Here is a 13,206-nt window from a genome sequence, read left to right on the forward strand (position 1 = left end):
GGCCTCCACAGCGGGAGTGAGACCCCCAAGCAGCGGTCTGGAATAAACGAAAAAATTTACAGAGTACCAGGGGCAGGATGTTGTCCAGAGACTTTGTTTTTCCTCTTCAATAGACACTTTCCCAAAGGTTTTTGGGAAAGTGTCTATCTACATGGGGCCTTGCTTTTAGATTGCCCACAAAATCACCACCTACTCCAATTCGGAAATCCAGTTTTTTAAAAAATGGAGCAGCTCTGCCCAGCTCAGTTGCATGTTAACAGGCATTTGTGCAGCAGTCCTGCTTGCCAGTAATGGAGCAAAGACTGGTCAGGCCCCTCACTTGGATTTCACTGCCCACCTGACTGAGAGGCATAAGTGGCTTGCTCTAGGAGGATCTCCACTCTATCTTGTAACAAGTGCGGCCAGTTCCTCTGGCCCTGCAGGCTTGGTGTTAAGACCAGCAAGGCCTTCAGAGCCTCTCGCTGGGGTTATCCCATGCAGGACCAGACCAACAAATCTGTAGTGAGACCAAGTCACCCCTCTGCCCAAGGGGCCCTGCCACAGAGTTGTCTCGGCCTGGGGGATCGGACCTAACACATTGGTCACCCAGTCCCCTTGTTGCTGTCCACCCTGTAGAGAGAGCACCACGTTTCACACAGCCTACACATGAGAAACCTGCAACCAAACTCACAAGCCTGGAGGGGGGTGGTGGGACGAGGTTGCCGGTTGCTTTTCAGTTTTGGCATTTGGTGCAAGTGATCTGGAGGCGGGGGTTTGCCGGCCCTCCATCCATCCCATCCAAGCCTTCCCTCTTCCCTTCCTTCTGTCCTTTCTTTTTCTTTGTGTCCTGAAGCCCAGCTGCCAGGTTGGAGCAGGACTTGCCTGGTTGATCCAACCAGCAGCATACGGTTGTCTCAAAGATTAAGACATAGCTAATTAACCCTTGCCACTCCATGGAGGCGCGTGTGCCCCAAAGCGACAGTATCAGTACCTTAGAGAATATCTCAGAAACCACCCAACAAAACTTAGTAGGGAAAACTGCAACCACAAGATAACTTTTTATGTGATCTATGGTGAGCTAGGGACAATTCTAGTCATTTGAGAAATTTTTTATTCTAACTATTAAGTACAGCATTTATTCCAGGAACTTCCCGCGTGATACGTTCATTATTTATTACACTTTTGCGATTAAAAACCTATTAATCATGTTAGTGGACCTCTATATTGAAGCTCAAACAGTTATAACTTCCTATCAGTCTCTCCATTGATACGATGCTCAGATTTCTTATTTCTTAGTTTTTATGATGGTGATGTCCAATCCGAACAGCCAAAGATCAGTGTGAGGTGAGATAGTAATCTTGCAGTGTTGAAAACAAAGTAAAGTAACTGTAATAAAAAAATAAAAAATAAAAAAAAACGGCAAAAATCATTAGAATGTCTGCCCTATCAACTTTTGATGGTACTCTCTGTACCAACCATGGTGTCCACAAGTAATAAGTTTTGATTCCAGAGAGGGAGCCTAAGAAATGGCTACCATATCTAAGGAAGGCAGCAGGCACATAAATGACCAACTCCCCAACCTGGGGAGACTTTGATGATAACGGAATATACAGGACTCTTTCAAGGGCCTGTAAATTGAAGCAAAATGTTCACGAAGGAAGAAAAGAATTAAATGTCCTTCTCCTCCCTTGAGGTTTTTTTTTTGCCTCCCACCACTATTTGAATACAACCTCAGATCAGACTAGATGAACCGCTGAAAAAAAGCATATTACTAAGCAGAGGAGAAGAAACTAACTAGGATTCCCTCAGCAGGGGTTAGCGTAGAGAGAAGAACCCATTGCGGAATCCCAGTCTGACTGGCAAGCATGGCAACTGTGGCATACAGAAGAACAGCTTTCCCTGGGCCACTAACGGGAAGGTCACTGCTACGGACATAGCACTTGGACTCCAAAATGGAAAAAAGGTCAATTTGCCAATCAGATTGTATTTAATGGCCATTTCAGAAAATCCCAGTTTACTAATGTGTTGCTGACTATGAAGGCACAAGTGTTGGAGAGTAAAAATCAAGATAATAATATTTGCAGACATGGGTTCAACAGGCACTCTTATAAAACTTTTGGCCATTGTGTTTAGCTCTGATCTTGTGTTCGTTACATTGGTGCCTCGATTTCAATATTGCAACTTGCACAAGCAACATGTTACCTCTCGTCACTGTGAGTGGCCTACATGCCAGATAAACGCTAGGCATGGTGGCAAACATGACTAATAGTTTGTTAACAGCATGACAGCACTAATAGGCAACAAGCGAAACATTTTACTGGTTTTATACTGCATAGAATTTTATCTGGTTCTTTACTGAAACACTCACCAACAAACAGTCTGGTTATTTCTGCTTTTTTTCTTTTTTTTTTTTTTTAAAGTATCCTGTTTTATCTGTTTGTGTTATTCATACATGTTTCCCTCTGATTTGTCTCATTGGACAGGATCCTCAAAACAACAGGATTGGACAGTGGCTGAACAAAACATCCAGCAGTAAAATTTTACAGCTTTCTTACCCCTTGAATTCTGAGTCCCGTGAGGGATTGTACCAAATCATTGTAAAAACTGATGACAATAACATATATTACAACTTCAAGGTTAAGAAATATGGTAAGTTAGTTTTGTTAGTTTGTTCTTGGACAGTTTATTCAACTTCTTACTTAGTTGTAAATGTTACGTGGATTTCTTTCTTTCAGTTTTGCCTAAATTTGATGTAACGGTAAAACTCAATGAAGAAGTGAGTATTGGCCAAGAACACTTTGAAATAGAAGTATGTGCGAGGTAAGTAAAAAGTCTTTCTGGATAAATGTGACGCCTGCGAGCTAATTTACCATGTGATCGGCCTCATGCGCTACATATCAAACATAACCATGCAGGCTGGATGGTTTATTTAAGATACACACTTCCTTCTTTGCTTTCTGCTTCATGCTTTGCTGCTGCTACTTACTGAAATATTCACATCAACATACGGTCTGGCTTTTGTTTTGAGGCCCCCCCCCCCACCCCACCCCACCCCAGTATCCACCTGATTCCTGTTAAAAGAAAAATAGCATTCCCTTGAATATGTAATTAATTAAAAGAAAAACAAAATAAAAATATATGTGCAAGGATGGAACTGGACCCTAACCACCAAATTAAAATGCTTGATAAAAACTTCCATCAACGAACCAGTTGTCTGACTGATATTGTGAATATTTTCTCTCCATTCAGGAATTGAAAGTTTTCTTTCTTGCTGTTTTAATTCAATCAGGTACACCTATGGACAGCCTGTCCCAGGAATTGTGACAGTGAATGTGTGCCGACCTTTTTACAGCCTTTCTTGTAACTACTCTCCCAACATTGAAGATTCCTGCAAAACTGGCTTATGCAACACAAGGACAGTACAGGTGCAGTTACTATAGTTACAGCCTCATATCTCTTCTGACATGTAAGTAGATGCAACTATACACATATATGTGTAACATACTTGAGTAAGCACGTCAGAATGAGATTTTCTCAGGGTTAGACTTGAATATATTCTAAAACCAGTTTCACCAGTGTGCCAGGAGCAGTTTAACCAGCTCCTGGTACACACAATACTGACATGTTCAGTTGCCATTGTGCATAAAAACAGATGTGTCCAAAGGGCCAAAAAATAACACCTAAAGTCTGCAAAATGGATGCAGTTTATTTTGTAATATTTTTTAATTTTTTATATATCTTTGTCTTTATTTGATTTTTTTATTTGAGTTTATAGGCAGACCGGAATGGTTGTGGCAGCTTTATTTTTAAGATGTCAACCTTCACCAGCTCTGATCAACAACGAGTGCGAGATGTACTGGATGTCATTGCCACAGTGGAAGAGGAGGGAACAGGTAAGCCTATTTTCTTTCATCTGTTTTTTCCTGCAACCTAAATGGTAATATAATGCGTTTAACTGATACACCATTTTTGGGACATTGCTGTTCAACATCTACATGCTCCCACTCGCTCAAATTATGATTTGATTTTTGATTTGATTGGTTTTTGATGCTTAAAGGAGTGATAACAGGTTTTTTTTCTCAAAATCTATAATCATCCCTCATGTTTTGGTCAGACTAATGTCAAGAGAAGATGACTTACATCACAGCGCCAGGGTCAAAGTTGCTCTGATCAACAAATGAAATGATAACAGAGTCATCAGCAAATTTTACAATGTGATGCCCTTTGTGCTGACTGCAAAAGTAATTTGTATCCAAAACCAACAAAAGTAGAGATAAGGCACAATCTTGGGGGGGATCCAGTTGATGAAAAAACAATATCAAACTATACACTATTAACCTTTAGATGTTGTGATCTTTGTGTGAAGAAGTCCAGGAGCCAATAAATTAACCCTGGATCTACAGTATAATGTAGATCCAGGGTCTTTGTGTGAGGACATAAGGCTGCTTGTGGTTAAAAGCTGGAAAAAAAGTAATTGCACCAATGTCTTTGCATCCTCTAAATGCAGAGAGCTCTAAAACAGGGGGTATTGTCCACCTCCTTACTTGATCTAATCAAACTAAAAAGGGTCCTGATATGCCTGAACAATCAATAATAGTGCCTCTTTTACAATTTAAAAAAAATGTTTTTATTAAAAGTGAAGTAAGGGCTACTGGTTTTGTTATGGGGTGGCGGTGAGGAAGGTGAAAGTGTGGACCCAAACGCAGAGATGAGCAACCAGGAATGCAGGGTAAGGAGGGATTTATTTTAACTAAGGGTATCCGGGGACTACAGCATACAAACTAGTGCAACAAAATGATCCAGCAACCAAGAAATGAAACTGAGGGGTGTAAATACACTGGGGAACCAAACAAGAAACAGGTGTACGGAATGAACTGAAACAAGACCAGGTGAACTCAATGAACAGGAAATCAATAAAGCTAAACAACAAACAGGAAACACTACAAAATAAAACAGGAAACCTGAACTAAGGAAAAACACAAACCACATCATGACAGGTTTGTTGTCAGTAAGAAATTTGGGCGTGTTTATTTTGGGTTCTAGACCAATAATTGAGGGATTTCTCAATGGAGTCTTATTTTTTTAAAAACTACCAGCTCATTACTAAAATCGTTAACATTAAAACAGTTGTAAAATTCAGAATCACCATGCCATAAAAAGCCCAGTGTGATCAAATTTTACCTGATGTGGGGTCTCATTGTTGACCCTGAGATCAGGGAAGGGAGACATTACAAACTGGAATCAGCTGAGATCATAAAAGTGAGCAGGACATCCAGTGCACCATCGCAACCATCAACAGGTTGACAGCACTGTGTCAAAAAGCTTATTTGTATAAATCCCTCCCATCCCAAACATGGACTACCAGGAATAAGGGAGCAATGGGCCCCTTTCCCAGTAAGGTCTTTGTATCAGCAGGATGAGTCAGGTCAAGGTTGGTGAAGATGAGCTAGAACCAAACGAAGTTCATAATGCAGCAGAGGTTACTGGGTGCTGAATGTGACTTGCTATGCTGTAGAAGCTTTGAGGTATCACAATCTTAATAAGACATAAAATTACACCAATTACCTGGAGCGGTTCTGACCATCAGAGCCAGAAACATGTGTGTGATGTACCTGTTGCCTTTATGGGACAGTGCAAAATTATTGGTCTTCACAGAGAAGAGAAGCATGGAAACATGTCGCCCCTGGTCTATGTAATAATCTTGAAGGTGGAGTCCTGTTAGAGCGTAAGGATGAGGTTCTGAGGGTCACATGATTTTATCAGGTTGGGCAGAACTGGACATCTTGCTGCTCTATGAAGCGCTCCAGAAGGAGTTGCTCCAGCCCTTCACAAACTGTCTTTAGGCAGAAAATGGCCTTGGAGTATGATTTTCCACTAAAGATGCTTTTCATACAGCCAATAGTTACCAACTGTGCCTGAGCCATGACACATATAATCACTTGGGATCATGCCAAGGTAGTTCATGGTGGAGCTACTGTTGGAGGACTAGACAGGGATTGTACTTTTCTGGTACTTCCCGACTAGAGATAAAGCTTTTCATGAACACGGTCACTTCAAAGGTGTTAATGGCGTACTTCTGACTGATCTCAGCGGTAACATCCTCATTCTGCTGCGGGAGCTCCTGTCCCACCCCGTACTGTGATGTACTGGTGGGTAGGTATGTTAAAGTTGATGGCAGACTTCTTTGAAAGTAATAACTGGTTTTCAGTTGGGTCGTATTATTTGCCACAAAACTACTCGGAGTTCAGTTTTGTCCAATAAGGAGTAGTTGGGTAAGGCTTAGCAAAAGAGGTCAATGGTCCTGCAAAAGGAAAATGAATAGAAATAATCTGCAAAGATTTTCTTATATTAACAAAAATGACCAGACAGAACAAAAACTATATATATATATATATATATATATATATATATATATATATATATATATATATATATATATATATATATATATATATATATATACATACATATATGATGTATATATATGTATATATATATGATGAAAAATATTTGGGCAGAGCAGCCATTTCTCTGGGTCATTGTGTTGTGGGTGGGTAGTAAGATAAAACTGGACAAGATAGAAACAATAAAATACTTGATGAAATATAGACACAAAGTTGATGATACTGACATCAGGATAGAGAAACAAATTCAGAACAGTTTGGAAGTAACGCCATAGCAAACTTAATATAAAGCAGCAGATCTACCAGATAGCTCAGGGTCAACTGAGCTAGCTGTAAGATTCACCTAATGTTTCTGGATCAGCTGGCGTCTTACATGAATGCCCAGATAATGGGATCATACCAATTCCCTAGAGAAGTACTAAATACACAACCTTCAGTCCCAAAAACATAGCCTGGTATTTGTTTTAATGTCAACAGTGATTCAGAAAACAGCAACCACAGATCACACGAATCCAATGTGCATATTAGAGATGTCTCATGTTATATTTATGAGATTTTATGAATCGTTTCACGACACCACAAAGTAAAATGAAATTCTGTGTTTTGCTTGCTGTTATCTGTCAAAATTTCCCTTTTGCTTTCTTTCCTCTGGAATGTGAACAAACAAAAATACATGGGACATAGGCTTGGATTGATGGATGTTTTACTTAAGGGAAGACACAATAAGCCTCAATCCATCTTCTTAAAGTAGGTTAACAGCAGACTAATATAAAGCATCTGATCTGCGATAGTGTGACCGTTGCTGCATTTAGTTAATGCATATCTACTGATAAAGTTCTTGCTACACAGCCGAGAGTCCTGCAATAGTTTCCAGTTCTATCATTTGATGGCAGCTGCCCATTCAGTCTGTCATTCAGCTTCAGCAGGCAGTCTATAAAATGTGTTCACCCAAAGTAACAGCACCAATGTAGCATTTTTGTTTATGTGAAAGCTAGCTGTAGCATCTGATCCGGTAGCAGTATGTCTGTTTTGTTTATATTTTTGCCACCTACTAACACCACCAATGTGCAAATCACAAAATCGGTGACAAAAGCTGAGAATGATCAGTGGTAGGAGTGTTCAGTTCTGTTGCATGGGGTTGCAGGTTTTCCCTGCTCCAACAAACCTTTAACAAATGGTCAGAAATCCATTTAATTTTAGTCAGCTCTGTTGAAGCAGGGATAAAGTGAAACCTGCAGTCCTCTTGGGACAGAGTTGAATTTCCCTGCTCCATAGCAATGGGAAGCGATGACATCAGGCCCAGTTCTCCTGTGACCAACCCAAGCTGGAGACAGACCAGGACTTTGTTTTGGACTTATAATGTTTTATCTGAATCAGTTCCAGCGTGCAACAGCAAAAGATCGTCCTACATTTGGATTATGCTGTTGTCCCTTTTCTCTGGTGGGCCGGTTTAAATGCTTTTTGTTTTTGTTTAATTCTATCCGAATTTCAGCAGACTGATGTACTTTATCTGTTTAACAGGTTAAAGTGATTCCAGCCCCCTCCTCAGATTACACCCTCACCCCCCTCTCTGGGGACCAGTACACATCCTGCCTTTGTGGCAGCGAGCGTAAGACCCTCAGCTGGACCATGATCCCTACAACCTTAGGTAAGGTTTAGACTTCCATGCAGCCTGGTATAAATTTTTAAGGATGGCAGGATGAAGGAACTGCTGTCCCTTCACTCTCCGTACATCACTTTTCATCTCTATGAACTCAGTGAGATCCACCTCAGTGGTTAAATGTAAATGAATGAAGAACTGGAGCTGAAAAGCTGATCTTTACTGATCTTTTTAGGGGTTGTGAATGTGACTGTGAGTGCTGGGGCTGAACCGTCCCACACTTCTTGTAACAATGAGATTGTCAGCGTTCCAGAAAGAGGACGCATCGACGTGGTCACACGGTCTCTCAAAGTAAAGGTTGGTGACACAAAACAGGACAAAAAAATGTACACATCTTTTATTTTAATAAAATAAAACAAAGTAACCTGCATCTCGTGGGAAACATCTCACATCTCTTCTACAGGCTGAAGGAACGGAGATCACTAAGACACACAACTGGCTGCTCTGTCCTAAAGGTCAGTCTGGCTTCATTGTATTGGTACTTCTCCAGTTTCTTGTGCTCCTTTTTCTTGATATTTCTATCATTGGGGATGGATTTAACGATCATTACGGCCTTCCTCTGCTGCTTATCTATGATCCCCATGTCCGGTTGGTTAGCCATCACCATTTTATTGGACTGGATCTGGACGTCCCACAGGATCTTAGCCCTTTCATTCTTCACCATTTTGGGAGGTGTCTCCCATTGGGCCATAGGAGTCTCCAGTCCATATTCTGCACAGATGTTCCTGTACACTATGCCGGCTACTTGGTTATGGTGTCCCGTGTATTCTTTGCCTGCCACCATCTTACACCCTGCTGTGAGGCGCTGGATTGTTTGAGGGCTTTCTTTGCACATTCTGCACCTGGAGTCCTGCCTAGTGTGGTAGATCTGAGTCTCGATGGCCCTGGTCCTCAAGGATTGTTCTTGTGCTGCCATGATTAGCGCCTCTGTGCTGTCCTTCCATCCAGCCATTGGCAGGACTTGTTCATATTGGCAACTTTAGCGATTTGTTGGTGGTACATACCATGCAGGGTATTTTCCTCCCATGATGGTTGATCCCTGAGCAAGACCGTTGACCCCCCTAATGCTTTCTGGGCACTGACAAATAGCAGCCCATGTCTCTTTAGTACATCTAGAGAGATATAAAAATTAATTAAGAATGACTTCTTATATGAAACTTCTTTCAGTATTTCCACAATGACCTGTTACAACTGATCACCCACTGACCCACTGCTGACTCTAACCTTCATATCAGCACCGATATCCTGCTTTTTTTCCATCACAGGAGAAGCGTTGACAGAGGAAGCAGAAATGAAACTCCCAAACAACGTGATCGATGGATCTGCCCGAGCTACAGTATCAGTGCTGGGTAAACTGATGATTTCATTTTAAATTTAAAGACAGCTCACATTTTTAAGAATTTCCAAAGACATAAAATAAGTTTAGAAGAAATCTACTTCAAACAATATACAATATACAATATAACAGTTTCATCATACAGAACAACACTAGTGAGAGATTTACTGAGTAATTTCATCTGCATTTACTTTCATTGAAACATTGAAACAACACTGTTATACTATATGGCTTGTCTACGAAGTACCTATATAAATAAATGTGTGTGTGTGTGTGTGTGTGTGTGGTGTTCTATATTTCATTTAGTGGATATTTATAATGTTTTAATGCTTCTAAAAGCAGTTAGGTTCCTGCAGTTACAGAATAAAGCTGTTTTTTACTCACGTGCACCTGCTTACAGTAGCTATGCTGGTGAAATACGCTTTTACACTGGAGTGTAGGGTGACGGTGTCATCTTGGAGATTCCTTTTCACGCTAACGGTACAAATTCAGTGAGACGCTCCAGAATCACAAGCCGAATAATCGCAGTAGAGAACTTCTGTGTGGGAGTGCTGCAAGATGCGTGCACGTCAGGTTTGGAAGAGGTCCACGTAAAGCCTGCATGGACCTATGCAGACAAATGACGGTGATGTAATGGACCTTATGCAGACGTTCCAAGAGTATAAATCCAGCTTAAGGCATATTTACTCATTTGTGTTTTTATTATTTCAAATGTTTATTTATTGCTTAAAAAGTCAAATAAAACAACATAGTTGAACCGTATTAATTAGAATTTATGATTATGCCTTTAAATTTGTTGCTTGGCATCATAATTTTGTAAAGATGATCTTGTCTGTTTTCCTCAGGCTGACTGCGTTTGTACTGAGGTCGTTTTTCCAAGCTCAGCCTTTCATCTACATCGACCCATTAATAATCCAACAATCCAGGACGTGGCTGCGACGAAAACAAAGAAAAAATGGCTGTTTTAAAAAGTCAGGAAAACTTTTCAACAACAGAATGAAGGTGAAATGACAAACTTTTTCAATGGTATAATCTTGCTATGACAGCATCTCTTTCCATCAAGGTTTTGTCTAAATGACACAGATCAATGAATTCTGATGCAGAAGGAAATGCGATTCACACAGAGATCCCAGAGCAGAAATTTAAGCGAGGAGTTTCCAGGCAGAAAGAGGCACTGAGATCACAGGTCAACTGCAGATGAAAATCCAGATCAGATAAGTTGCCAGGAATGAAATGGTATTAGAAGAAGCATCATACTGGTAGAGAATGGAGATGGGTGGAAAACATAGTATGTGCAAAAACTGATCAAACCACCAACTGAACAAAGTAGGGATGTGCATGACTAATAATCAGATGGATTAATTGGAATGGCGCAGAAAGTGGAGGACTTTTTAAAAAGTTGACTGAATAATGTCTGGATGAGTTATGCATCATTGCACAGAGACTTGGTGATGTGTACACCACGGTTTTGAACCTTGCCTCTGTCCCTCAACCTTAAATTTGAGTCAGAAGCAGGAAAGTTTCACAGCTGTTTCAGTCTGACTTTTTACCGATAGTGGACGCAACAGACCAGAGAAGTTCAGTTAACAAACCTTCACAGAAATGTTGCTTTAGGAGCAAAAATATGAGACAAAGAAAATAACTGGTTTTGCTGTTGCTGAACGTCCTTAGGGCACAATCTGTATGTCGTATTAGATTTTTGTCAAAATCTCAAGTGACTCTCAAAATATATCAAACAACATATTCTTTGTTAGACAGCGTGGATTTTATCATTTTCCTCTTCCATCCTCACTGATCAGACCTCTGATCTCACTGCTGGCCTGATTGTCTCTTTTGTTGCTCCCTGACTTTTTATTAGCAAACTTTACAAACTTCATGGGTGGCAGGGTTTTCTAAGAAGTTCTTTCCCATTGAACAGTGATTTTGATAAACAGTTTAGCGACCCAGAACTTAGCAGCAGCATTAACTAGCGAGTTAGGAAGGCGAGGCTCTTTGGATAAAACGTCTGCAGAACCTTTCTCACCATTTACCACACAGCACAGTCTTTCTATGTAAAGATGACAAAGTGTGATTACAGCTGCAACTGCAACTTTATTTATATAGCACTTTTAACACAACCACAGTCGACCAAAGTGCTGTACAGAGTAAAACAGAGATAATAATCAAAATACAAATACAGAGTGCAAAAACATATAAAATTTCTAAAACTGGTAAAATCATGATAAATACAGTCAGATTAATAATGTCAACATCTCCGATGGTGTTAAAAACCAGTGAAAACAGATGGGTTTTAAGACGTGATTTAAAAACAGGTACAGAAGAGGCCTGTCGGATGTGCAAAGGCAGCTCGTTCCATAGTTTTGGAGCTGCAACTGAAAAGGCTCTGTCCCCTCTGAGTTTACGGTGGGTTTTTAGTACACTCAGGAGGTGCTGGTCAGCCGACCTGAGTGACCGCGTAGGAGAGTAAGGGCGCAACAACTCAGAGAGGTAGAGGGGGGCAACATCATTCAAACATTTAAAAACAAATAAAAGAAGTTTAAAATGGATCCTAAAATGCACGGGCAGCCAGTGAAGAGACGATAAAACAGGGGTGATGTGCTCATATTTACGAGTGCCAGTTAAAAGACGTGCAGCACCATTTTGTACAAGCTGCAGGCGAGTGAGTGCGGACTGGCTTACACCAAAGTAAAGTGCATTGCAGTAATCCAGCCGTGTGGTGACAAAGGCGTGGATCACTGTTTCAAGGTGCAGTCATGATAAAAAAGGGCTTTACTTTGGCTAGCTGCCTTAGGTGGTAGAAACTGGACTTGACCACAGAGCGAATCTGGCTGTCCAACTTATAGTCACTGTCCATTTTAAAACCAAGGTTCCTGATTTCAGTTTTTGAATATTTAGTTAGTGTTTTTAGGTCCACAGTCGCAACTCCATTTCTGGGACCAACAACCAAAACCTCAGTCTTTGAATTATTGAAATGGAGGAAGTTTAACGCCATCCAATCTTTAATGTCACGCAGGCATTTTTTACAACTGAGAAGCAAGCCATCCCAGGGTCCACACCAAACCTATTTCATGGTGACTAAGCTGATAGCAGAGAGGTGAATAAGACAGTAATAATCTAACAACAATCTGCAGTTCATGAAGAAATACATGTTTGATTCCTGCACCAGCCTTTTTCCTTGAACAGCAGTCAGACAGCCAGAGAAGAGGTGTAGAAGGACAGTTGGGCTCTGAAGGCCTGAAACTTTGATTCATAATCAGCAGTAAATAAAACCAACATGAGATGAGTTCTTAATGATCAAATCAACTCAAATCAAATCTATTTATAAAGCCCGTTACATACATGAAGCACTGCAGTGCAAATTAAAAAGATTAAACTTTTGTTTGAATATATTTACATATGTTCCAACATTAAAGAAAGAAAAATAAAAGGACACATGTATTTATTCACACACACATACTGGCACACACCTCATTGCACAACCCCAGAGGCATATCTTATGTCTTCTTAACCAACAAATAACTAAAGAATGAAATAGTTTAACATCTGGCTTGGCGCACCGCAAGGAAATGATATCCAGGGGATCCTTATACACCAGCCAGCCCACCCAGAACCACCAAGGCCACCACACTGGAAAGGCCAAGCTTCAGGGTCGGCCCTGATCCCCTCCACAGCCAAAAGGCTGCAATGCAAGGGCCACTCAGTCAAACACCATCTCCATGGCAACAACACAGCTGATTGAGTAGACATAGACCCCAGTATGGAGGATCCCCATGAAGAAAACACAGAAGTTAAAGTTTAAAAAAGTCAAACAAAACTAAGACCACTAA

The 13,206-nt window shown here is 40.6% G+C and overlaps 1 protein-coding gene across 1 annotated transcript in view; it reads left to right on the plus strand.

Moving 5' to 3' along the window:
* Positions 1-13,206, plus strand: part of LOC306760685 (alpha-2-macroglobulin-like protein 1) — a gene marked incomplete at both ends in the record, with an annotated part of 37,338 nt that overhangs the window by 9,639 nt on the left and 14,493 nt on the right. Inside the window, 10 exons of the mRNA XM_079246650.1 lie at positions 423-501; positions 2,463-2,628; positions 2,715-2,799; positions 3,791-3,872; positions 7,905-8,031; positions 8,219-8,340; positions 8,447-8,498; positions 9,309-9,392; positions 9,780-9,870; positions 10,225-10,381. Coding sequence (XP_079102776.1) covers positions 423-501; positions 2,463-2,628; positions 2,715-2,799; positions 3,791-3,872; positions 7,905-8,031; positions 8,219-8,340; positions 8,447-8,498; positions 9,309-9,392; positions 9,780-9,870; positions 10,225-10,381 — 1,045 coding nt within the window. The remainder of the gene's footprint in view (positions 1-422; positions 502-2,462; positions 2,629-2,714; positions 2,800-3,790; positions 3,873-7,904; positions 8,032-8,218; positions 8,341-8,446; positions 8,499-9,308; positions 9,393-9,779; positions 9,871-10,224; positions 10,382-13,206) is intronic.

The sequence above is a fragment of the Telmatherina bonti genome (genome assembly GCF_933228915.1).
Source record: "Telmatherina bonti genome assembly, chromosome: 9".
Taxonomy (NCBI): Eukaryota; Metazoa; Chordata; class Actinopteri; order Atheriniformes; family Telmatherinidae; genus Telmatherina; species Telmatherina bonti.